This window comes from Caretta caretta, chromosome 1 (genome assembly GCF_965140235.1).
Source record: "Caretta caretta isolate rCarCar2 chromosome 1, rCarCar1.hap1, whole genome shotgun sequence".
Lineage (NCBI taxonomy): Eukaryota > Metazoa > Chordata > Testudines > Cheloniidae > Caretta > Caretta caretta.
In genome coordinates, this window is record NC_134206.1 from 64,195,879 (window position 1) to 64,222,530 (window position 26,652).

The following is a 26,652-nucleotide window of genomic DNA, read 5'->3' on the forward strand; positions in this document are numbered from 1 at the left end:
TCTAAAAACCTATTTCAAACATATATTAAAGCTTGTTTCTTATATGTGTAATTTCATGTCCCACTAATGTCAGTGGTTCTCTGATCAGTTGTAAGAGTCCACCTCTATTAATCCCTTTGGAGGATCAGGGCATAATTTGATAAACATTTTACTACTGTTGCAGCCATAAGTCTATAATTCATATCAAATGCATAACAACGTAGACTGTGACAATTCTAGTTATATAATCCAGCTGTCATGTTTACCAAATGCCCTTGTGCAGAGTTCTGTTGGGGTTGAGGAAAAGCAATATTATTTTCAACTTCTTTCCAAAGTATAGATATAGGTCCATATTCTGGATTGATGCAGGAAAAAGTTCTATTTAAATATTTCTGAGACATAGAAGCACAATTCTACATCTGCAAAGATGTTTCTGTCTTTTACTATTCTTATGCCAACTTGATGGAGACTGCACAGATTCTGTTTCAAACTTAGTTTCTTTATTAAACGCGTTCAGGCTGAGACACTTAGCAATCAATGACTTGGTCATTGGTCTTGGTCTTGGTCAGTTTTTACTTTTATGATTAAACTCTCAACTCCCTAAAAAAAGTTGTGTAGTGGAAACACTGGTATAACATTTTAAATGGTGTAATAAATACAAAACTTAATTTTGACCCAGCTACTTTATTTCATTAGTTCAAATGTATTTAATCGTTTGTTGCTACAGCATATGCTTTTGGGTATCGGGTCTATGCTGTTTGCCTACACAGTATGATATCTACCATAAAAAATGTGTTTATAGCTAATGAAAAATATAAGGAGTAAAGTAATTTGTTTTTAAAACTCATTTTCTCTTGTTTTTAAAAATATGCAGCATATTTATGTTCAGTCTCTTTAGAAACATATATTTCTTTGTTTGTCCTTGAGAATGTTGATGATGATGGGGCTCTGGAAGACAGATGCCCATAGTAGGTAGAGAAGGTCCTTTCCTAGGTACAAACACCTGATCCTTCCATGTAAAAAAAAGAATATGATTCTTTAATGTGTGTGTAATATTGATGTATCCATGTTTTACATTTTTTTAGAGCACTCTTCTTTATGCCTTATCACAATCTTTCTGAGGCCTAAATACAGGTAACCATTTTTGATTTAATAAAGATTTTTGAAACTAAAAGATAAACTCTGATAAATGTATTTTTAATGATCAAGTAAAAACTCAAGTAAAAGTTGAAACTTATAAGCACCTTGTTATTCATCAATGGTCACAGGTAATTTTGCTCTTCATGTTATGGGGAATTATGCTCTATCATCAATGGAAGAATAAATCTCTTATGCTAGCTTTCTAAGGAATGTGTCTAGTGCAGTGGTTCTCAAACTTATTTGATCAGGCCGCCTTTCTTTGTGTCTGTAGTCGTTTATGTGCTCCCTCTCACCCCCAGTATATATACCACTATGCACCTCTGAAGGCAGAGCAGAGAGAAGTAACTGCCGACCGGGCGCCTAGCTCTGAAAGCAGCGCCACGCCAGCAGCAGCAGAAGTAAGGGAGGCAATGTGAGAAGCTATATTTGTCATCACTTTTCGCAGTAGACTTAGCGCCCCATTGCCACCCCAGGGCTGACAGCCAGAGCCCCACCGTCTCCAGGTGAGGGGATGGGGGAAGGAGTGCCCAAGCCCAGGTGGCGGGGCTCTGGCTGTCCCCTTTGTCCCCGCCTCCCGTGTGATGTCAGCCCTTCTGCATGAGCCCCAGCCAGGCTCTGCCTCCAGTTCTCTTTGTGACTTTGAGTGACTTACTTAACAACTCTGCCCTTCCATATCCCAATTTGTAAAAATGGAGTCAGTATTATTTGCCGTACAGTACTGTGCAGCTTTAAATGTTTGCAGAATGCTTTATCATTGGATGAAAGGAAGTTTCAGAAGTGCTAAGTATTGTTAAAGTACTGAAGTATCTTACGCACTCCACAGGTCAGGATGTGTCTGAGTTTGTTCATTTACCCTAATTTAGAATGGCTGCTGTTAATATATCTACTTTTTTTCATTGATAGAAAAATTCAAGTCTGTAGGCTCATAGTGTTTGGACTGTGATGCTTGGAAATTGGTATTGCTGTTCCTTGGTTAGAGAAAGTGCAAACAAAATATTTCATCTTAATGAAAATGTATTAATTTATCTATTGGGGAAAGTTTAAACTACTTTACTTTTGCTCTTGTATCCTTCATTTTGAATATCAGCAAACAGGCTGCTAGGTGGCCACGTGAAATGAGATTAGTGAGCATACTGGCACTCCCATTTTCTCAAAAGAGAGGCCAAGAAATAAATGGTAAGGGAGGTTAGAAGTGGTCCCTCAAGATTAAAGATTAGAAACATTGAGAGGCAACCTAGAGTCGTTGCACTGCTGCAACCTGTATGTGTATTCTGAGGATACATGGAGAACCTCACAAATACTATAGGTGCTTTACAAAATAAATAGTTTTAAGCTTGAAAAATTAAACAAATATTTTTAAAAATATATTCATGCATGTGGCTTCCATTAAGAAAACTCGGATGAATATATGCCCTTTATTTAGAGCTGTGATTATTCTCATGGGGAATTTAACTTGGAAGTTGGGGAGGTTCTCATGTTTGTACAATCTTGGGTTTCCTGATTTTGGAAGAGGAGGATTAAGTGCTTTATACTAAACCCTTTTTTAGCATGTAATTGTAATTCATTAATTAGGGAATACTACAAAAGACAGTGTGTCCCCTGAGAAAAGAAGACCCAGCTGTTGGATTTCCTGAAGGTATAGTACATGTCATCTCCTCCCTAATTAGGTTTCTTGATGCTAGGGAAATAGAGGGGCAGTTCCATTCTCCCTGTCTTATTCCACTGTAAAAACAAACCAAAGAATCTGTATCCCCTCCCTTTAACAAAGTCAGTTTTGTATATAAACACAGTTGTTAATAATCAGAAATGACCAAATCCTGTTCCCTTTCAAGTCATTTTGAAATTTTGCCTTTGACTTTAATGAGCACAGGATCTGGCTGGCTCAAACTGTATATTTCACAGTTGATTGCTATATGACTAATGTATAACTTGTGTCTTAGGACAGTGGTTCTTAACCTTTCCAGACTTCTGTACCCCTTTCAGGAGTCTGATTTGTCTTGTGTACCGCAAGTTTCACCGCACTTAAAAACTCTCTGGCTGCCCAGCTCTGAAGGCAGTGCTGCTGCCAGCCGTAGTGCAGAAGTAAGAATGGCAATACCATACTGTGACCCCCTTACTTCTGCACTACTGCTGGTGGCAACGCTGCCTTCAGAGCTGGGCGTCTGGAAATTGGGGGCTACTAGCTGGGGCATTCATGCTGTTTGCCGTGCGGGAGGACTATTTTTTTAATCCTGCTCCTGTCTCGCCCTGCAATACCCACTCCACCCGCTCTGACATGGTTTGTTGAATTTTTATCCCTCTTCCTCTGTTATCGCAGCGGTACATGGGGGATCCCTGTCCTGCTTCAGGGTTCTAGAGCCTGTTGTAAAACTAGGCAAATAAGATGAGTTGGCATACCGCTTGGAAGGTTTCTGCGTACCCCCAGGGGTACAGGTACCCTGATAGAAAACTGCCTTAGGAGATCTGAATTTAATGCAATGTGGGGAACCAAGGGCTATTTTCAAAAATAGGTGCTTAAAGTTAGGTCCTAAATCCATATGTAATCACCTAAATGTGGACTTAGGCATCTAGCTTTAGACACCTATTTCTTGAAAATCTTGGCTGATATTTTAAAAAAGTTTCTCAGCTTTTTCTTATCAGTTTACTGAATATATCAGTCATACAAACAAGATCACATTTTATTTCCCATTTGAAAAAATGTGTGATACAGCTTATCACTTTGAGTCCATTTCAGCTGCCTTTACCTTTTATTGCTGCTGAATAAATTAGAATGTGGGAGTTGTAAGCGCACATCCCTCCAATGAAGCTGTTTACATTCCTAAGTTGCATTTCGGGTTTTTTTGCTATTGTAGCGTGCAGTTCTTTGCATGTTCTAATTTGCCATGACGTGGTCAGTGCAGTTTCCTTCCTGTAGCTTGCAAGCCTGTGCTAGAGATAAGGATACATTTACAGTACATTTTAAAAAGAGAGGCTGCTTAGTGTGAGAACTCAAGGGCTTTCTGGATTTTAGAAGGATTAATTAAAAAAGAGTATGTATTTGTTTTATGTAGTTTATGCTTCAGGAGTTAACCAAGATACAGTGAATCATCCATTTAACTGGCAAAATAACAACTTTTCAAAATTGGACTAGCAAATGAGGAGGAGAAAACAATAGTACCTGATGTATTCAATAACTTATTAGATCGCTCTAGGATTGTATATTTGCCTTGAATTTTCTCTTAGATACATGGGTTCATTAACAAGTATGGGAGCTGAATGCTGTGTATCAAGTGAAAAATAAAATGTCAGTAGCTATTGTATTTAAATCTTTTTTGTTTTTACTTCTCAGTATACTACTCTTATTTTTATTTTAATCTGATACACTTTGAAATTAATGTCCAACTTGGTGAAGCAGACTGAACGGTTTATGAAGCACACTAAATTAAACATGTTCTTATCTGTAAAAATAAGATCTCTAAAGATATGGGAGTGTCTGACTTTATGTGATGTAGATTTGGATCTCTTTATCACTCTGAACAAACTTTTATGGCTGTGCTGTACAGTTAACGCAACTGCTTATTCATTGTAATATTTTTGTTTTTCAGGGGTGAAAGGTTATCTATCTGAGGACACATTTCAGGAAAAGTTTCCCCGGGTTTGTTTATTTTTGAGCAGGGAAGAACCCAGGAAGATTGGCTGTCCAGGAATTATTGTCCCAGACACTTGATTCATTTCATAATCTTGTTTTCCTGCCTGACTGGATCTTGGAAACCGTCTCCATTCCTTTACATTTAAGAGCATTTTTTTTCTTTTGTGGAACTGAGACCTGGGAATGCTTTATTATGGCAGCAGTTGTACAACAGAATGAGCTCGTGTTTGAATTTGCCAGCAACGTCATGGAGGATGAGCAACAGGTATGAGATAAAAAAAAAAAAAAAAAGAAGCTATGTTAGTTTGTCAGTGATGCACGTATTCTAAAAATATCAAAAAACGTCGCCTTTTTTTTTTTTAAGCTAAGCATTGAGATCATTATTACCACAGAAAATGTTTGCACTGTTTCGAAAGTTCACTGTTGCTTCATGCAGTGTGTGTGTGTGAACAAAGCAGAAAATAGCTCAAGCGCTCGGTGGTCATCGCCTTGTGACTTCTGTGATATTGAAGAGACCATTTCTTCATTGTTAACAGATCTGTGCCAGTAGATCCCACTGGTCGATGCAGAATTCCAAAGCCCTAGTATTTAGCAGTCTTTTTAACCCTTCCAATACACTTGGGTAAGATGATAAATATGGGGAGTCTGCTACTCCACAGATGGCCAGAAACACTACCAGGAGGTTATCTTGGATACCGTATGTTCTTGACGGGTTGTTTTCTGAACTGTATCATTAAAGGGTTTTGTCAGCTACTCAAAAATGCAACTAGCGATTTAAACTCCAATAATTTATTTAGGCTAGTGTCTGTCACATTACCAAAAAAAACCCCTCCATCCCCTTCAAACCATTCTCTCAATTAGTTATTTAAGCCAGGCCCTGTGTCTAAATGATGTAAAATGTGCCTTGACACTATCGTGAAGGATTCCTTAAATGCAAATGATAATAATCCATGCTTATGGAGGGATGAGGGCAACTGCTCTGAAGAGATTTCAAATGCCTGTTAAAGGTAAGCTTTGTATTTGTTAGTAAGAAATTTAGCAATGCAGTATTACAGGGAGGCAGTTTTCAAAATGCTGCTGAACACAGTAACTGTCTGTCCAGGTCATAATATCTTTTAAAATTTTTGTGTGAAAAGCACCTACCTATCCCTTCTCCTTCTACAATACTTCTGGTTTTGTAATCATGCTTCTGGCTTTTTTTTTTTTTTTTTTATTAACATGACCTACCTAAAGGGCTGTGATTGGCTAACATCTGCTGTCACTTACTATCACATGCTTCCAATGAAACTGAATGTGAACTGCTTACTCAATTTTGGGTGGAAGTTCTGGCAATGTAACTTCCTTCCCTGTATTTTTTCAGAGTTCATGACAGCCCAGGGATTCAAATATTGGAATTCCATAAACTTAGTGGAAAGCAAGCCTTATTTATTAGCATTATATATTGTTGTTCTCACTTTCCCAGCCAATGGGAGAGGAGAATGCTTAGAAAGTAAAGGATGCTTCATTCCAACTTCATAGAGAAGAAATTAATCTAACATGTTTTTGCTCTGTTTAGATATGTTTTTATTTAGACAAATGGCAATAGGCATAAAATATAAAGAACACGATCAAATATTTCAAGAGGGCAGTATAAACCTCCCGTAAGAGTTCTTCAGCCTCAGAACAAATGCCTCCCTGGCATTCATTTTGGAAGCCCAATAAATCCTACTCTAGAAAAAGCCTAGGAAAACAGTCTTATCGCATGCCCTAAAAGTAACCCAATTAAGGCTGTGACAGACTAATGGGAAAAAGTGAACTCTATAACGCCAAGGACCACTCAGTGAGAATACCTTGCTCCAAGTTCTTTCCAAACCTGGGGGATCTTAGCTCAATTGCAAGAGATGAGGATAAATCTAGAGGTGGCTGATTTATGAGAATGAATCTTATAAAAAGGGACATTCTTCTTCGGAAAAATGTCTGAGTGGTTAAAGTAGAAATTGAATATGGGCGTGTCATATTATTTTTGTTACCAAAAAAAAAAATGCTGTATTAGAATGTATAAATCAGAGGGATCATGTGGTAAGACCAGGGAGGTAGTTAATTTTATACAGAGTTGTTAAGGGTTTTGATTTCTGTGATGGATAAAATTGATATTTCTGTTTATTTGTCCAGAACTGACAACTAGAAAGTTGTAGCCCTGAAAATATTTTTACTGGTCTAACAAAGATCTTTTTTCTAGCTGAGCTTTGAGTATTGGTTTCACCCAATTTAATTTTTTTAAAATTATTTTTGCTGTGTTTTTGAAAATTAGAATTTAGGATTGAAACAATATAAGGAACTTTCCTGTTTTTAATAGCTCTTAACATGTAGTTTAGAGACCATTTTCTTTCTGGAATTTAAAGAGGGAGACTGTTTCAGAGAAAGTTTCAGTATCTAGATTCTGGCTGTTTTCAGTACTTTTGGGAAGTCCTAACTCATTCTTCTTTTCTTTCTTTTGTTATTGTCTTACTTCAGCTCTTAAAATCAACTTATGAGTCATCTATTTGCAAATTTAATCCAGCTCAGCCAGTGTCAGATGGTGCTAGAGGTGGGATTTGAATTACTCCACATGAACAGGAAATATGATTTCTTCCCTTACCAGCTTTGTCCATTTCTGTTTAAGAAATACTGATATATATATTTTGCTTTCTCAGTGGCCCTTTTTGGAGTGTGCAAGTGTGACCATGCACAAATAACATAAAAACTTCTTCTGTGCTTACTCTACTAATAGGATTACAGACTCTGTTGCTACACAGAACAGATCCTGCTTAAATAGGGATGATTCTGTTTTTGCATGGAGTACCATCAGTCTGAAACTAGGCTGCACCTTCTAGAGCAGGCGTGGGCAAACTTTTTGGCCCAAGGGCCACATCTGGGTGTGGAAATTGTATGGTGGGCCTTGAATGCTCACAAAATTGGGGTTGGGGTGCGGGAGGGGGTGAGGGCTCCAGCTGGGATTGTGGGCTCTGGGATGGGGCTGGGGATGAGGGGTTGAGGGTGCAGGAGGGTGCTCTGGGCTGGGACTGAGGGGTTTGAGGGCAGGAGGGGGATCAGGGCTGGGCAGGGGACTGGGGCACAGGAGGGGGTCAGAGGTGCAGGCTCCAGGTGGCACTTACCTCAGGCAGCTCCCAGAAGCAGCGGCATGTCCCTCATTCTACACAGAGGTGCAGCCAGGCAGCTCTGCACACTGCCCCGTCCACAGGCGCTGCCCCTGCAGCTCCCATTGCGAGCATTCCCAGCCAATGTGAGCTGTGAGGGTGACACTTGGGGTGGGGTTGCTGTGCGGAGCCCCCTGGCTACCCCTATGTGTAGGAGCCGGAGGGGGGACATGCTACTACTTCCACGGCACATACAGAGCGGGGCAAGCCCCCAACTCCGCTCCCCTGGCGAGAGCTTGAGGGCCGGATTAAAACATCTGGAGGGCCGGATGTGGCCCCCAGGCCGTAGTTTGCCCACCCCTGTCCTAGAGGCTCCAATTCTGGCAGATATACTCCCTAGCACAGTTCCTGCCTGTGGCACATAATAGTCAGGTCTCCCAGGGGCTGTGATACTTTGGTCTAATTTTGGTTGTTGGGTCATGGTGATGTCTTTCTGTATGGCACAGACCATGCTAGATGACATGTTGGTCTCTTCTGGTCTTACTCTATGACTCCTCTCTCTCTCTCTGTCTCTCTCTCAATTCCTCCCTCCCCCCATTCCTTCACTGCCTTTCAATTGGTTAGGAAGTTCCATCCTTGAAACAGTTGCATTTTAGCGGCCACAGTACTTTCCCAAGGGTATATAGGTCTGGCAGTGATTGGGGATCAGACCTGGTGCTATCCCTGACAGGGTCTTTATGCCCTGACTGCCACTTTTGGCCCTTCACACTCCTCCAAGAGGAAGGGAAGACCTCAGAGGGTTGGCCTGTCAATTGTTTTGAGATGCCATGGCACAGATTCACAGAACAGTGCAGTCAAGTTTGTGGGGACTTATTTTCTCCACCTTTTGGCCCAATTCCAGTCTGCCTTCAGTAGTCTCCTTTGCTTTGTGGATGGCCACTTCCTCTCTCCCCTCTCAACTCCAGAGTCAGAGGGCCTCTGGATCGGGCAATAAATGTTACTCTCTATCTCCATGCAGAGTATCTTTCAGACAGATTCTCAGTCCCCTTCCCACATTCCTGATGATCTGGCTTTGGGTCAGTTTAGAAGGATGGATTGTCTTTGACAGGGCTGATGGAACTGAAGTCAGTTTCTGAATGAGGAGGACTCCCATATTCAGAAAGCTCCTAGGAAGTCATGGTTCAGGTCTCCCTTCATGGGCTTCCGGTTCCATGGGGAGCACACTGCATTTATCTGCTCCCGAGAAACTGCTGTGAGACCTTTTTATCTCTCATGTGCTGAGGTGTGGTGGACACCTTGTCAGAAGCTCACTCTTCTGATTTCACAGGCAGTCTCCATCAAGGAAGGAGAGGATCTCTGACTTAGTAATTCTATCAGACTTCTTCTGCCATTCATAATTTGTACAAGATTGCTCTTGTGACTAAAATAACACAACTACTAGTAGTCTCAATTTTCTATTCTATTGGGATCCAAGTACTTTTCCTCCAGTTATATTATTGAGACAGGTATGTAAAATCTGAAATAAAATTGCCTCTTTCTCTTGTCACTTACATATCAGTTTATTTCAATAGAAGCTTCGTTGGGTGTGGGGTGGACGAAATTTTATTGATGAAATTTGCAAGTGCAGTCTATGTAAAAAAGTAGTTTTGGCAATAACAAAAGACTCTTTTTACAAAGTTTCATTTTTCACTTAAAGCCTACAAGTGTACATATATTTTCTGTGAGTAATTACAGAATATTTGCTGTGGGCTTTCTATTCTTAATATTGCAGGAAAGAAAACCTTTACTTTGCATCTTATGAGTATGCAAACCCAAAAAGTGTTGATCGTGGTTTTTTTTAAATGCCACTAAAACTGTTGATTTTTGCTCCTACTCTTCTAGGACTATAATTTATTTAAGTCAGCTTCACTTACCATATGACAACATGGCTATTACTAATAATTTTCTGTATCCTCCAGGTCACTTTTTCATTATGTTCACCTTTTCCTCCCTGAATCGTATGTCACTAAGCTCCTCAAATAGTTATTTAAGCATAGGGCAAAACTAAGAATTATCCTAATAGTGTCTTTTGGCACTGTATAAATTACTGTGATGGGGTATGCACTGTAGTTGTAACCATATCGATCCCAAGATATTTGAGAGAGGTGGGTGAGGTAATATCTTCTATTGGAGCAACTTCTATAGGTGACAGAGATGTTGGGGATATTTAGTTAAACTACCATGGTGGGTGTATTCAGGACAGTAGTCCCCAGGCATGGTCAGAACACAATTGTAGGTTGTGCTAAACCACGTTCCTGAGCAATCCTACAGATTGATAAAATTCAAGGCTGCAGTACAGTTCAGTAACACTGTCAAAATATGATTCAGTCGTGTTGGTAGTGCAAGACTGAAGATGTTTTAAAAATGAACAGATTACTGACCTATTGTATCTAGTTCCACAGCACTTTTACTTCTGCTGTGCAGTGTAGATGGGACCTTAGAAAGCTCTGGACAAGAATTTCATTTACACAAAACTTGTTTCTAAATTGTAAACGCTCTTCCTTGTTTTTAGTAAAAAGTGTTTCTTTGGATTTATTCTTCTGAAGCGAAGTAATTATTTAAAACCTACTCCCTTGAAGAATGACAATATAGTTCACTTGCTTTCTTTGTTCAGGGGTTCTCAAACTGGGGGTGGTGAACTCTCAGGGGGTTGCGAGGTTATTACATGGGGGGGGGTCACAAACTGTCAGCCTCCACCCCTAACCCCGCTTCTCCTCCAGCATTTATAATAGTGTTAAATATTTTTAAAGTGTTTTTAATTTATAAGGGGGGGTTAAACTCACAGGCTTACTGTGTGAAACGGGTCACCAATACAAAAGTTTGAGAACTGATGCCTTAGTTCCTGTTTCTGAGGAGGCTGAGGTAGTGGCACAAAATTAGGTCATTAGAGAGAGAGCATGTTGAGCCAGAACCATTTTTATAGAGAAAGGTGCTAATGAGAAGGGCTGGCTTTATGGGCAAATAAAGTAAGCAACATTTTCAGCTACCAAGCTAGTGCAACAGCAGAACCCTAAGGAAATGAACACCTCACTAGCAAAGAATCTGTTTCTAACAGGACTGGAAGAGGAGACTGACTGTTTAAGGCTTTTTTTCCTCCTCACCCTCTTGCCATCCCCGTTCCAGCATCTTGAGCTTCCCCCTTGTTTGGTTTGGGGGTCGCAACATTCATAAGGCCTACTCAGCAATGTTGAAAACATATAAGCTCTACTCTGGGAAGAACGTTTAGAAGCTATTCTAGCTAACATAGTTTCCCTTGAATGTAGGTGGCACTTCATAATTTAGGGATTCATGCATTACTTTTCAAAATTGTAATCCAAGACTTTCATTCAAATCGAGAGAAAATATTTTTCCTTTGTAAACATGGCATGACCTTCAAATCCTGATAATTTAGGAGGAGTTTACGTTTAACCATTGAAATGTTCAGAATTAGCAAATGATATGAGAGGATGTGGCATATTGCACTATATATATTATAGGTGGGACTGGTAGCACTGTCTATTATTAAGGTTGCGCCACACTTCTCACTACAAAGCTCTGTTTTCAGCTGCTTATAGCTAGGCTTGGAAGGATTAGATTTTTGTTGGTAGCTGTCGATTTCACTTTACACACACAGATCGATGAAAAAATATTTCCATTTTTAATAATTGAAATTTACAGATCGGCAAAGTAAGAAAAATGCTGCTTGAGAACCTGCTTGGTTTAAGGATATTTACTTTGTATATTTTGACATGTGATATTGAAATTTTTGTTTTTAAAGGCTATAAAAGTTTAACTTTTTTTATCTCAGTGCCTGCTGTCATTAAATAATTATCTGACTCCCTATTTTTTGATCCCCGCCATAATTTCTCACAACTTGGAAAATTTAAATAGATAAATATATGGAAAAATGCTTAAAAATAAACATTGATATTATCCATCAAAACGATATAAAAAAAATTTTGAATTCTGCCAAGCTAACTTATAACTTTTCCAAACATTACGTTTTTGGGCTCAAATTTTCCATGCTGGGTGTCTGCCTTGGACTCATTTTTTAATTTCAGCCAAATGATTCAACCATTTCCGAGAATGAGATGAAGGAAAAATAAGTTGATTTGCTCATGTTAAAAAGTTTTCATGGCCTTTGCTTTAAAAAGCTCTGATACCTCACGCTTTGGGTCACAGACTTGAAATGTGGGAGGGGGATGCCTTTGTGTCAGGCAACCTTATTCTGGCATTTTAAATGTTTTGAGTGCTTGACTTTTCAACCTTAATACTCTTAACATTTTTTTTCACCATTTTTTCACAATACGTTTCTGTCTTGGTATTGGTTATATTGGGGAATCTCAAACTTTTTCATATCCTGGACCACATTTTAATAGTGCAATTGTCTCTTGGAGATCATTTACCCTCTGGTTCATGATCACATAACACCCTGGGGCAAATAAAGCAATTTCAAACTCATAGAAAGAATTGGACTTTACCTCTTTTTCATATGTTATTTTGTCCCTTTGTCTTTTTTGCTTTTCATTTCAACTCCCCTCATATCTGTTGTGGAAACAAATAGACCCAAAACCATGTGACCAGCCAGATCTCTGAAGACCAACAGTGGTTTATGGGCCAAAGTTTGAGAACCTGCAGGGTAGATTACTGGTTAGTTTATATAGAGTCTTGTGCAATTAAGAAAATTAGTTGACTTGGTTCTTAAATGGGATAATAGTTTTGTGAGCCATTTTGATATAATATTAATAATGCAGACTGATTCTGATTGACTCACATGAGAGCACACCTTTGGGGTTCATTAATAAGTCTTAGTGAAGCTCATTATTCTACTGAACTGCTTAGCAGCAGTCATCTTTTCTGATGCTATGACTTTGTGCCCTTTCTCTCTTGGAGTCACTCTTGTTCAGACTTGCCTCTCCTCAGCTCTAACCTGTTCACTTCCTAATTTTTGCAGAACTGCCAGAGGGGCCTTACCTAGGTCTCCTTTTTGACTATTTTATTGGTCTTTTAGAAGTTATTTTATTTTGATTCCTGTATTTTGAGGAACTTACTTGCTGAACTTCCATAATGGGCTTTTGTGTATCCTGAACTCTTAACTCACTGTAGAAGCCCACTGAAATATATTAGGCATTTTATTTAATTTGAGCCTTATTACCCATTTACAACAATTGTTGTTGGAACATGTTTTTAAAAACTACTGAATGACTTAAAATACTAATTCCTGCCTTTCAAAACTTTTAATGGCACCTGGTGCTACCAATAATTCCCTTCCTGGATTTTTGCTGAGAGGTACTTGACCTTATAGCCATCATCTGTATTGAACCATTGGCTTGGAATATATTTTATTTTTCTTGCACTTGAACTGTGTGCAGTGATCAGATTATGACCTCAATCATAAGATTTTTTTCTTGAATGGTTAAAAAAATGGCTTGAACTAGGTACAAATCTACATACTCTACTCTTCTGAAGTGTATTTTAGCCCTAAGTCCACCCACACTGTTTTGTTTACAGAAGGACCCACTCACAGAACCTTTCTTTTAATTTGTCAAATTAATAGTGTTCTATGTTTTTGTACTATGGAGATTGCTGAAAAAAATCTTGGCGTAATTGTAACAAACTGTGCTACCATCAGCTAGTGAATCTCTTCCTGCAGATGACCTTTTAGACGATTAGCTGTAGAAAACTTTTCTCTGTTGTAACATTCACTTTCTGAAAACCTCTTCCTGTTGGGGGACAGCCTTTTGAAAGAATGTTTGTCTTCTAATTATTGTTGCTTGGCTTGATATGTTTCTGATTCTCCAGCTGCTTCATTTCTTTTATTTCTGACACGATAAAAATGTAGAGGGTGGGGTGATGACAGAGTGGATACTGCAGTGGAGAGGGAGGGACAGAGCAGCTTCAAATTAATAGAACCATAGGAATTAATTGGAAAACATCTCCCTCCCTTCTCCTCCTCCAGCCAGTGCAGTTATACCCTACAATGTTTTCTAATCCTCTGCCCCGACCATTTTTTTAAGTACAGTTTTACTCTGAAAAGTAAAGGAGTACTTGTGGCACCTTAGAGACTAACCAATTTATTTGAGCATAAGCTTTCGTGAGCTACAGCTCACTTCATCGGATGCGACTCTGTAAAAATGTTTTCATGGGGATATACATTAATTGTTTCTCAATTATGTCTGTAATAAATATGCTTGCTCAGTACAAAGTAATCCTTTTAGAAATTCTAATGATTATTTTGCTATGTGACCACCTTCTGCAGCTGTGCGAATTAGCATGTTGAAGGATTGCTGGTTGATTGATATTTGTTCCTGACAACCTAATGTTCTAGTAACACTTTATAGATGTGTTAAGATTGAAATATTCCAGATAGACACACATTTAGTTCTGAAACAATCTAAACAGTTTTCTTTTAATACTCCTTTTTCATAGCTTGGTGATCCATCCATTTTCCCTGCTGTCATTGTGGAACATATTCCTAGTGCAGACCTCCTACACAATTATTCTGGCTTAGCTTGCGTTGATGAATCCAGTGACATGATTACTGAGAGTTCCCTGGATGTTGCAGAAGAGCAAATAATAGAAGATGATGACATCACCCTTACAGGTTTGTTACAGAAATATTTCTGTATAGTGTGGCAGAGGCTTACGGTGACAAACGTTTTCATGACAAAGAGCAAAATCAACCAAAGTTCTGCCCATACCAAGTAAGGAAGAAATGTATAAAACTATACTATGTTCTTTGTTATAAAGTAAACAATGTTCTGTCTAAATTGTATTTCGACAAAAAAATGGGTTATCAACTTAAGGAAAATGTGTCTGCTCTCTGTGGAAAATTTTGGACTTTCTGCTTAAATTTCTGCTTAAATGTTTTTTAATCAGTTCTGTTTGCCACATTACTGAGAAGAAAGCACTTTTGAGTTGCAATTTAGCAATATATTCAGTGTCTTTTACTTTCTAATATTAAAGGTTGATTAAAGTTTATTTGTCCTGCGTTAAATGAACAATAGTACAAATACAAGCCCCAGAAATGTGGTTTCAAACTCCAGTGAAAGTATTCTAAAAATGACAGTGATTTTATTTTATTTGAAATATATGAATTGCAAAAAGTTGTTTATACCCAATTTTAAAATTGCAGTGAGCCATGTTAGAGTAAGGAAATTAAAAAGTTTAAGGTTCTAGCAACAGGGGTAACCCCACATTGTTTGTTACACATTGTTGTGTGTCTTATGGTTTGCATTTTACAGATGGATGCTACACATTTTACCAGGAAAACAACAACAGAGAGCACGGGATGTACTCAGTGTGGCAAAGTTATGATGCTGTTGGAAAAATAAGCAGCAAAGCTCCCCCGCACCCCGCCCCTTACCCCCAACCACTTAATACTGTTAACTCTGGTTCCGCAAAATGCATCAAGAAAACATGAGATGGAGCAAGTAGAAAAGATTTTCTTAAACTAGAATACTGTTTTATTGAGTGCTATTAATGCTGTACAGTATAAAGAAGACAACACAGATACCACCCCCTAAGGTATATCTACGCTGCAAAAAAAAAATCTGTGTTTGTAACACAGATTAGCTAATCCTGGTTAAAGTGGCAATGCAGACATGGTAACTCAACTTCTACCTCAGTTTAGTAGCTGCAGTTCTAGCTCAGGCTGCTCTTCAGGCTTGAATTTGAGCTGTTGAGCTGAGTTGCTGTGTCTTGACTGCTATTTTAACCCAAGTTAAGAACACATCTTCTTTGAGTGCTTGCTCAGGTCAGTTCCAAGTAGGTGTGTGCACACAGCGTGCACAGTCACCGGAAGGTTTTTCCCCTAGCGGTACCGTCGGCTCGGCTCAGGCGCCCCCTGGATTTTCCCCGCATATAGGGTGCTACCAACCCGCCGCAACTCCAGTTCCATCTTACTGCCAGTGATGGTCGTTGGAGCGTTCTCTTCTCTCTTGTTTTCTAATGATCCCCTAGTGTACTCGTCGTTCCTACCTGAAACTAGTTTCAACGGTTAGTTAATGGTTTTTAGTAGAGTGTAGTGTAGTGTTTGAACCTCATCCCCTTGTTAGCCGGGGTTCTCTTCTCCGTTCCCTTCTCCTGCCTGGGGCGGGGCATGCCTCAGTTCCAGAACTTTAAGCCATGTAGGGTCTGCCAAGAGCTGATGCCAAAGGGCGACCCACACAGGTCCTGCTTAAAGTGCCTGGGGGAATCCCACCAGACAGACAGATGCAAGATTTGCAGAGGATTCTGCCTCCACACTAAGAAGGAAAAGGACCACAGGCCCTGCGGCCGCAGTCAAAGTCGGCCTCATGGACCTGGCACTGGGTACTTCAGCATCAGTGTGTAGCGCACTGGCTTCAACCAGGAGTCCTTTTCATGGAGATCTCTCTGTCGCCTCAGATGGACGAGCCTGTTCAGGGCCAGAGAGCTCTATCGCAGTGCGGACGTCACACTCTCGCTGCAGGTGCTCAAGTCTCTTTAGTGGTGGCTCAATCCGCGAGTGGTGTGTGCAGGGATCCTCATCTCCAAACCGTATCCCTCGCTGTGTCTGGTTACCAACATGTCGGTGATGGGGTGAGGAGTGCACCTGCGAGAGCTCAGAACTCAGGGCCTCTGGTCCCAAGTGGAGCTATCGCTTCACATCAACGTCAGGGAGCTGAGAGCAATTCATCTGGCGTGCCAGACCTTCCAAGCTCATTTGAAAGGGAGATGCATATCAATCCTGACAGACAATACAGCACAACAGCAATGTTTTATATAAACAGACAGGGTGGAGCATGCTCCTCTCCCCTATGTCAGGAAGCTCTAAAGCTCTGGGATTTCTGCATAGCTCACTCAATACTCCCAGATCTCAAAATGAGCTGGCAGACCATCTCAACAGATTCTTCTACAAGCACAAGTGGTCCATTCGCCCGGACACGGTGAACAACATTTTCCAACTGTGGGGAGTTCCCCAGATCGACTTGTTCGCCACAAAGAGCAACAGGAAGTGCCTGCAGTTCTGCTCCTTCCTGAATCACAGTCTGGGCTCACGTGCAGACACGTTCCTCCTTCCCTGGAAGGACCACCTGTTCTATGTGTTCCCACCTATCCCACTTGTCCAGAAGATTCTTCTCAAGATCCAGAGGGAAGGAGCCTCAGTGATACTCATAGCACCAGCCTGGTCCTGCCAGCACTGGTACACCATGCTTCTGGAGCTGTCAATGGACACCCTAATCACCCTGCCTTTATTTCCAGACCTGATCACCCAGCACCACAGCCGGCTCCAGCATCCCAATCTCGAGTCTCTCCACCTCATGGCTTGGAAGCTGCATAAACCTGGTAGAGCTCATATGCTCAGATCCTGTTAGGGAGGTTCTCCTTGGCAGTAGGAAACCATCCATGACGTCGACCTACTTGGTCAAGTGGAAGAGATTCTTGATCTGGTGTTCGCAGAGTTGTACCTCTCCAATGCAATCATCAATTCCCTTTATCTTGGACTATCTGCTACATTTAAAGCAGCTTGTAACCCTGCCACCATTTCAGCATTCCACCCAAAAGTGGCAGACCGCTCAGTCTTTGCTAATCCGATGGTGGGTTGTTTTCTTAAAAGGACTGGACAGGTTTTACCCGCAAGTTCAGCAACCAACCCCAGCTTGGGACCTTAATCTGGTGCTTTCGAGGCTGATGGGGCTTCCATTCAAGCCCTTAGCAACATGCTCATTACTCTATCTGTCATGGAAGGTGGCTTTCCTTGTCACAATAACTTCAGTTAGAAGGGTGTCTGAGCTCAAGTCCTTCACATCCGACCTTCCTTATACCATCTTTTACAAAGACAAAGTGCAGCTTTGGCTGCATCCAGCCTTTCTCCCTAAAGTCATCTCTCAATTTCATGCCAATCAAGACATTTTTCTTCCAGTCATTTTCCCTGAGCCTCAGGCTAACTGCTGGGAGCAGAGGCTCCACTCCCTGTACATTCGGTGGGCATTGACCTTTTATATCAAGCAAACAAAGCCGTTTTGTAAATTGAACCAGCTGTTTGTCACGGTAGCGGACAGGATGAAGGGCCTTCAGCTGTCCTCTCAAAGGATATCATCGTGGATCACGTCCTGTGTCCGAGCATATCATGATTTAGTAAAGATCCCTTCCCCTGCGCTGATGCACATTCTATTAGAGCACAGGCCTCCTTGGCGGCATTCCTGGCCTAGGTCCCAATTCTGGAGATCTGTGGAGTGGCGATGTGGTCCTCAGTCTACACTTTTACTTCTCATTATGCCATTACCCAGCATGCCAGGGATGATGCAGCATTCAGCAGAGTGGTGCTTCAATCAGTGAGTCCATGAATTCCAACCCCACCTTCTAGGTAAGGCTTGGGAGTCACCTACTTGGAATCAACATGAGCAAGCACTCGAAAAAAAAACGGTTACCTACCTCTCGTAACTGTTGTTTTTCTAAATGTGTTGCTCATGTCCATTCCAAGATCTACCTGCCTTCCCCTCTGTCAGAGTAATCTGGCAAGAAGGAACTGGAGAGGTGGGAGGGCCCATGAAGGTGCGACTCCAGGGGTGCCTGAGCTGACCCAACAGGTACCTCTAGGGGAAAAACCTTTCTGCGACTGTGCATGCGGTGCGCAAAAAACTATTTGGAATGGACATGAGCAACACATCTTGAAAAACAAACATTACAAGAGGTAGGTAACGTTTCCCCCCACACACACACACTTTCAAGATACCCTACAAGTTTATAGTCTAAATTAGACAAATGGTACATCACAAGGAATAGAGCCCTGCAAATCTGTGCATATCCACTTTGTATCTATGCATATCTGCATCCGCAGATGAGGCTATCCGTGGACCATGTGTGCGGCTCTTATGTTGGATATATATACACTTTTTGTATCTGCATAGGGCTCTAGTTGGAAGGTTTCACTCAAAGCAGCGTTGAAATTTTTCTTCGTGCTTTTTATTTTTGTAAAGTTTTTGTTCCTTCTTACGGCTGGGTTCTTGGGCTTTGTTTGGAAGTTTTTAGATAAAAGCAATAGTCTGTGGCACGATGTGATTAGCCTTTTGGCATATATATACTTCTGAATGCCTTTATCCACCTGAGAATGCACTAATAGCCTTGAAATGCTTAAGCCAGTGTGGCTTACTGGTATAAGTATATGCTTAGAAATCTACGAAGTCAGTCTGGAGCACTAACAATACCTCACTTTGAAAACACAGAGGTTCTATATAGAATTATGCCAGAAAAGAATAGCTCAGAAAGCAACAGAGAAAACAAATGTCGGTCTTTTAAGCGAAAGGGTTATTTGCAACAGGACAGGTAGCTCAAATCTTACAGGAAGATATTGAGTATACCAGTCATGCAAAGTAATCCTTCAGCATGTATCTGTGAGGCACAGAGGGGGTGGATGTCTTGCTGGAATTTAGATTAAGGTATGAGTAGTGCCTGTTTCTTTTTCTTCTTTCAGTGGTGAGGTCCCAGACATGTATCTTGAGGACTTGGTGAATGCCAATAACATCACTTTAAAAGCCTAATCTACCAATCGGAACATGGTTTTGAACCTTGTTTCTATAGTCATAGTCTAATATTGCTAAATATTGAAGACCTGTCCTAAAATATTTTAGGTTACAAGTGAAATGAGTTTGTTCTTCGTTCTGCCATCAAACTGTTTGTAGGGGATGTATGTGCTGTGACAGATTCGAAGAATATAAGAGTGCTGGAAGGCAGGTATATCAGCCTTCAGAATGAGCAGGCCCTTGTTCCCTGGATAGCCAAACAAAGGCTACTCCAGGCCAATTAAGACACCTGACGCCAATTAACCAGTTAAGGCTGTTAGGCTAATAGAGATGGCTGGAACCAATCAAGGTCCCACTTATACTGTTTAAAAGCTCTCCTTCCAGTGCCCTCGAGGAGGCTGAGGTGAAAGGAGCTGGAGGAGAAGAAGCATTGTTGAATCCTGAGATAAGGGTGAAGCTAGGAAAAAGGAACCATGGGGGAAGTGGCCCAGGGAATCAAAGCAGTGTCTGTGGTGAAGGGAAAGCCACCAACAGCTGCTACCATTAGGGTCCCTGGGCTGGAACCCAGAGTAGAGGGCAGTACTGTTGCTTTAAGTCCTTGCTATTTGTATGAGTTATTCACACTGTGTAATTGGTCATCTAGTGGTTTTCTTCCTAAATGGTTGACTCCTAAACTCACAAAGAGCATTTAAAATGGCTGTGAATGTTTGTGTGGATCCATACTTAATTAATATTTGTGTGTGAATATGTATCTGCACTAATATTCATGAAACTGTTGATGTGAACATTTATGTAAACATTTATTGCTCATTCAATTATTAATGAGAGGTAATAAATACTATATGAGGCTATGATAGTGCCTCCCCAGACTGAGCGAAAACAGGCAGTCCATTTAACTGATAGAATGGGAGAAGTTCTAGCATAGTTGTTAATACCATTCATTGTATTTCAAGTACTCTTGTCTGCCTTAAAGGCAAAAGTAGTATGATGCTGAGCAGATTATTGAATTTAAGTAGAGGTTAGCTAACTTGTTATTTCTCTGTTCACAAGACACTAGCTACTACGCAAATTGTTTATTTGGCTCAGTGGAAATGACTACAGTACTTGAGTTTTGTTTGTAATGCAGAGGGTACAAAGCTCAGAATTCCCTCAAAAAAAATCTCATTTTGGATTTGTTGTACGTTTGGTAGTTTTACTCCTAGAATAAATGACTCTATTTGCAATTTGATAACTGTCTTACCAGATTGTGTTCTGTGCAACACCGGTCCTCAGGACACAATGATCAAACAGGGATCTTTGGGGTATGACATGTGGGGCAGGTCGGGGGGGGGGGGAAATCCTGCTCCTTCTTGACCCTGAATTAGGGAGTTTCTTTCCCAGCAATATGACTGTGTCTGACAGCGTGAGAATGTTATATAAGATTCAGCAACCTTACCAGCTCCAAACTCTGTTCACTCTTGTCAGCGGTAGTGCCTTCCTGGCCCGTTACTGCTTCCAGGGGAGACGACCCAGGGAGCGGGGGTTTTCGGGCTAAGTAGTGAGGATTGCGGGGGTGGAAGTGCTCTTGGGACCCCTGCAGCAGTCCCAGCAGGAAAGGCGGTGGAGGAGGGCTGAGACTGGGCTCACCTTGGGAGTTGGTTTCATACTTTTCCCTTCCTCGCAGGAGGACAGAACTGCAAACTATTCCTCATGCCCCAGCTCCTGGGACTAGTGAGCTCTGCAGCGCCGGGCGGGAGCTTCCCTGCTCCTACCTCCTTCCCTCTTGGGGTACTGTAGGGAGGTTACCCCTTGCCTCCACCCGCCCTTACAGGCTATACTAGCTCTGTGCTTAGCTGCAGCCAGGTCCCCTGCCCCAGGGTAGTGCTGGGACAGGGCTTGGCCGAGGAAGCGGCCATAGCCTTCCCCACTGGATTGGTTAGTTACAGCAGATAGCAGGCTTCAAGGAACACTGACCTGCGCGGGGGAATTCCTGCTCTGTCCTGCTCTGGGGTCAGCGTGTGTGTGTGTGTGTGTCCCTGCTCCCTCCTGACCCTGCATTATCCTTCATTGCTGTATTTTCCACACTAGCAATAATCTACCTATTGCTGACAGGTGTCAGCAACGGGAGCAGCTGTATTGGTGCCCAGCACCGTGTAACTGCAAGTGTTAAGAAGGACAAACCATGTTCCGCACGTTTCAGTAGCCTGGGTGTGAAATGCAAGCATCTAATTGAGTGGTTCTCAAACTTTTGCCTTCATGACTCCTTTCACACAGCAAACCTCTGAGTGTGATGTCCTTATAAATTAAAAACACATTTTTTTATATTTAACACTATTCTAAAAGCTGGAGGCAAAGGATGGTTTGGGGGTTGAGATAGACGGCTCGCAACCCCCCATGTAATAACCTTGTGACCCCTTGAGGGGACACGACCCCCAGTTTCAGAACTCCTGATCTCATTTAAGTAACAACTTGGTCTGTTTTTCAGTTGCTTTTTACTTTCCCTGACATATTCCTCTGGGTTTTAACTTTGTATGTTCGGTGTTAACACAGAAGCATATTATTTTACTTTGAAAGTTTGTGCATATTCTATTTAGCCATTTTTTGTATTAGGCAGTTGTGGTCAATGCTCCCATTTTAAAAACTAGACTTCTCCCTAAGACTTTTTTGATCATAAAAACAACAAAGCTTGAACCCTTAAGTACTAAACATCACATGTGGCTAGTCCTTACTGAGGAACAGTTTCAAGAAAAGTCTGAAATATATTTTAAGTTACAGGTGATTTAAAATTCACTTTTATACCTATGCAGTATATTAGTATTCTCCTTTAACTTACACTAAAGTAAATCAACAGTAACTCCACTAAAATGAGGGTAGCTAGTTTTTTAGAAGTATGACAGTTCCTATAACTCTATGGGTAGGCTTTTCTGTCTACAGAGTGATCTAGTGTAAAGCCTCTAGAGTAAACAATTGTTTTATTCTTCAGTTTCATAAATTTTATGCTGTACCACTACACAGAAAACACAGCTATGACCTTTCTGCCTTTTGGAGGTCCTAATAGAGAATTCACCTTACTAGGATTCAAGATTAAAATGTTCAGTTAGTAGGAGACATCGATATACTTTCTGCTATGACTGTTGCTTCGATGCACAAGAATAAACTATTATCCAGGAAGAAATAAATCTTTCCTCCTCAGAATGTATTGATAAGAATATAGGAATCATAGGTATAAATTGTTGTGGCTCCACTGAACTCAAAGGAGCTTTGACCATTTTACACCAGCTGGGGATCTGACCCTTACAATGGAGACCACGTTCTTCCAACACAAGTCCCTTTCCCACTGAGTTGCAGCACACTCACTGTGCTTAAGGACTGTTTCCATGTGAACCCTGTCAGGTAAGCTGGCAAAAGCTGCTTTTTGGAACTTATGTTCATGGTAGTTATAATATTTAGGATGACTCTATCACTGTGGAGTGTTTTTTTTTTTCAATATAGTGGTAGCTAAAAATTGAAAACTCAATTAAAATATATTTTAAGAACTGAAGAGCAAGTGATTACATCAGTATTTTTGAGTGATCTGTGTTGCAATAGTATTGCCACTTGGATTGTAAACATTTTGAGTAAGGATCATCTTTTTTTGTTATGTGATTGTACAGTGCCTAGCACAATGGAACTAGGGCCATTTGGTGCTACTGCAATACAAATAATAGTATAAATGCTGCTACTTTCAAATACTTTCAGATATTTTGCTTTTATGGAAGAAAAGAGTTTTTCTTGTACTTATGTATTGTGTTGCCTATTTTCCCCCTTCTTTTAGTGATATTTACTGATTACCGCATCCAAGTAAAAGTGGAGGAAAAGTGTGAATGAGGTTAATTACAGAACTGAAAAAGTAAGGGCTGTTTGGGGCCCTGGGGAGGGAAATACTAATGCAAATATTTTATCACTTTGACAAATCCGGGAAGTGGGAAGAAGAATGTAAGAGAATTCCCCAGTACAGGTCTGAGTTTGGAAGTAGAGGATTAATTAAGCCTTTGCTATAGACCCCATCCAATAGGCAGTAGTTCCTAAAAGATAACATTAAATTATCCAAATTATTCCAGTTGAGTGTTGCAAAATTGTTATGAAATTTTATCAGATCAAGCACCAAATGAGCTTTCTACCACAATGATCATTAAAAAACTATTGATAATATACTTGACTGTCAAAATAAATTCTATTCCTGGGCAGGTACTGTCTTGCAAAGCTGCTTTCATTAGTGATCTGTAAGCAGCTGAGTTATTTTTCCAGTCCCTTGGTTTGCAGTGTAAGAGGGCAAAATTGCAATAAACTTTGCATTATGGGTTTAGTCAGACCCTCAAATTAATTGTTTCTTCCTACTTTTTCCCCTGCTAGTTAGATTTATCTTACTTTTTAAACGTCTGTTTGTTTCCTCACTACTTATTAGTATTTTTCTTGTTCAAGTGATGCAGTCAAACTTTTTGTTTTTACATTAGATTGAATACTAGTGCTCTGCTCAGGCTTCCTGTGAACATTGTGGTTGAGGGCCTGCAATTTCAAATTCTCTTTCATTGACTTCAGTGAATTGTGTGAGGTGGGCCCACCAGATCAGAGCCTGAACTTCATGGAGCCCAAAACTGTTTCAGGTGGCAAAGCTCTTATTGATTTGTGATTTCAAGACCCGTGGAGAGGTTAGACAATTATCTGTGTGCGCGGTCACACATATGTGTGTAAACATTCAGCCCCTTTATTTTTCAATTGGTGACTGAAGTCTATGATGGCCATGCTTACGAGAACTAGTTCCTGCCAAGTCACCGGTCAGTAGTAGTAGATATGCCATTAACCAAATTTGTTTAAAAATCTGTTTTGGCATTGCTTATTTAATTCTATATTGCACTGGTTCTCACCCTGCTCCTGAGGCATACAAATCAAGGTGTGGTTATAATTTCAAAAGCTCTGAATGGTCTAGGATTAAACTATGTCTCAAGACTACCTATGCTCTCTTTTGGAAGCTGTGACTGGGTGGAACGTCTTGCTGTCTGCCCTTAGTGGAGGTGAACTTAGTGGAGGTGGATAGCAGGGTAATTTTGTGACCCTAAGCACTCCTATATTTACACCCTATGCACTATTGTAATAATCTTTGTACAAAATTTGTCTTCTGATGTATATTTGAAAACTACTATCTCACTGATCATTAATATTCTTGCGTGATGTATGTATGTGATGTGCATTAATGAGTAATGGATATAAGATGGAATTATGATTAAAGTGTATTTAAACCGGGGGAGTTGGGAGTTGTCTGCTTTAGACAAAGAAACATATATTTGATTCTCTAACCAGCCCAGTCTTCAGGCAAAGGCAATAAAGGTCCATTTCTACATAATAGATAATCAAAGCTAGTAAGATAACAAAGGGGGGAAGAAAGAGTGTAGAGCTTCCTTCACCACCAAACTCTAGGTTGCCTTTCTCACAGCTTGAATAAACGTTACTTTGGAGGGGGTGGGTAACCATCAGCAGAATTCATTTAAAAGATGTACTGGTCTGTAAAGACGGGGGCTGAACCTCAAGTGATAAGCAATTGAATCAACTGACTGTATACAATTTTACTTTATTATTAAAGTGTATAGAGTGAAGTCTCTTCTAAAATGTCATTAACACTATATGTGGAAATATGGATATTTAATGATGATATGCTTTAAAGTCTTTGGCTAAACAGGGAAAAACATCTTCTCTCCCGCTGAGAGAAGGGAGCTATTTACCTGTCTCCTATGTAAATTAAAGCATGGTGGAATCAAAACAATGGCAACTCATTTACATACAGGGGGATGGGAAACCCACAGAAAGGGAAGAACAGAATGAGGTCATCCTGCCTCATGGAATAAAGTCATTGAACTTTGGAAGATATAAGAAAAGACAGAAGCCATGGAAACTTTTTTTAAGACACCATAATAGAGGTTCAACTTAAATGTATACCCCAAATTAAAAAACATAATAAGAGAACCAAAGAAGTGCCACCGTGGCTAAACAACAAAGTAAAAGAAGCAGTAAGAGGCAAAAAGGCATCCTTTTAAAAGTGGAAGTTAAATCCTACTGAGGAAAATAGAAAAGAGCATAAAATCTGGCAAGTGAAGTGTAAAAATATAATCCTCAACTGTGAAGACAGATGCAAAGAATTCATTTAGTTTCTTCGCAATGGCCTTATCATCCTTGAGTGCTCCTTTAGCATCTCGATCATCTAGCTAGCCAAAGACTCAAAAAGTAATAACAAAATGTTTTAAAAGTACATCAGAAGCAGGAAGTCTGCTAAACAACCAGTGGGGCTGCTGGATGATCGAGATGCGAAAGGAGCACTCAAGGACGATAAGGCCATTGCAGAGAAACTAAATGAGTTCTTTGCATTGGTCTTCACAGCTGAGGATGTGAGGGAGATTCTCAAACCTGAGCCATTATTTTTAAGTGACAAATCTGAGGAACTGTCCCAGATTCAGGTGTAATTAGAGGAAGATTTGGAACAAAGTGATAAATTAAACAGTAATAAGTCACTAGAACAAGATGATGATCTTCGAGTGGTGTCCATTTAAAGGAGATTCTTATGGAGAAATCCCTCCAACCTGATTTGGAGACAGGCAGAACAAAACCCTCTCCTAGCTGCTCTCCAACCAGGTCGGAACCGACCAAGAGCACAGCTCCACCTTCCCACAAGAAGAGGAAGAGAGCCTTGACCTCCCCACACAGGGAAACGGGCAAAAAGAAACAGTCCCCAGCGAGGGCCTTGCCAGCGGTGCCAACTGCCTTAAGGATCAGCACCTGCGATGTTCCTGGCACCGGGCATATAGTGCAGAAAAGTAAGGAGTTAAGACCATGTAACGGCCAGCACCAAAGGCCCTGGCACCCACACTGGCTTCGGTGCCATCTGCGCACATAGGCCCAGCAACAACAATGCTGTTGCCACTGGCGACTCCACCAGTACTGACACACCATCCGGCACTGGCTGACAGTGCCATCATTGGACCACCGGCCCCAGCCAAGACCAAAGACAAACTGCTTAAACCAATGGCTTCTGACTCTAAATTCTCGGTGCCGCACCCTCTGGCACAGACACAATTTCTAACACATTAAGACATCTCAGTGGCCCTGGTGCCAGATTCGCCTCTGCTCAGTACGGAGGGCTCACTCTTGATCCAGCCACCCTCTCCTGCTGAATGCTTTGTCTTCACAGACAGCAATGACGATGACCACAGAGACACAGTCTTTTCTCCACCCGACCCTCCTCCATCACAACAAAGACCACCTCACAGGAATGTGCATC

At 40.9% G+C, this 26,652-nt stretch overlaps 1 protein-coding gene across 13 annotated transcripts in view; it reads left to right on the forward strand.

Moving 5' to 3' along the window:
- Nucleotides 1-26,652, forward strand: part of ELF1 (E74 like ETS transcription factor 1) — a 140,286-nt gene that overhangs the window by 81,949 nt on the left and 31,685 nt on the right. For 6 of the 13 annotated variants that reach the window (XM_075128772.1, XM_048851406.2, XM_048851418.2 and 3 more), the window contains 2 exons: nt 4,704-5,012; nt 14,311-14,485. In XM_075128772.1, the coding sequence (XP_074984873.1) occupies nt 4,941-5,012; nt 14,311-14,485 (247 nt within the window). In that variant the 5' untranslated portion in view covers nt 4,704-4,940. Of the gene's footprint in view, nt 1-1,064; nt 1,114-2,691; nt 2,756-4,051; nt 4,149-4,703; nt 5,013-14,310; nt 14,486-26,652 lie in introns of those variants that run through there. The other 7 variants (XM_048851412.2, XM_048851362.2, XM_048851398.2 and 4 more) reach the window with 3 other exon arrangements.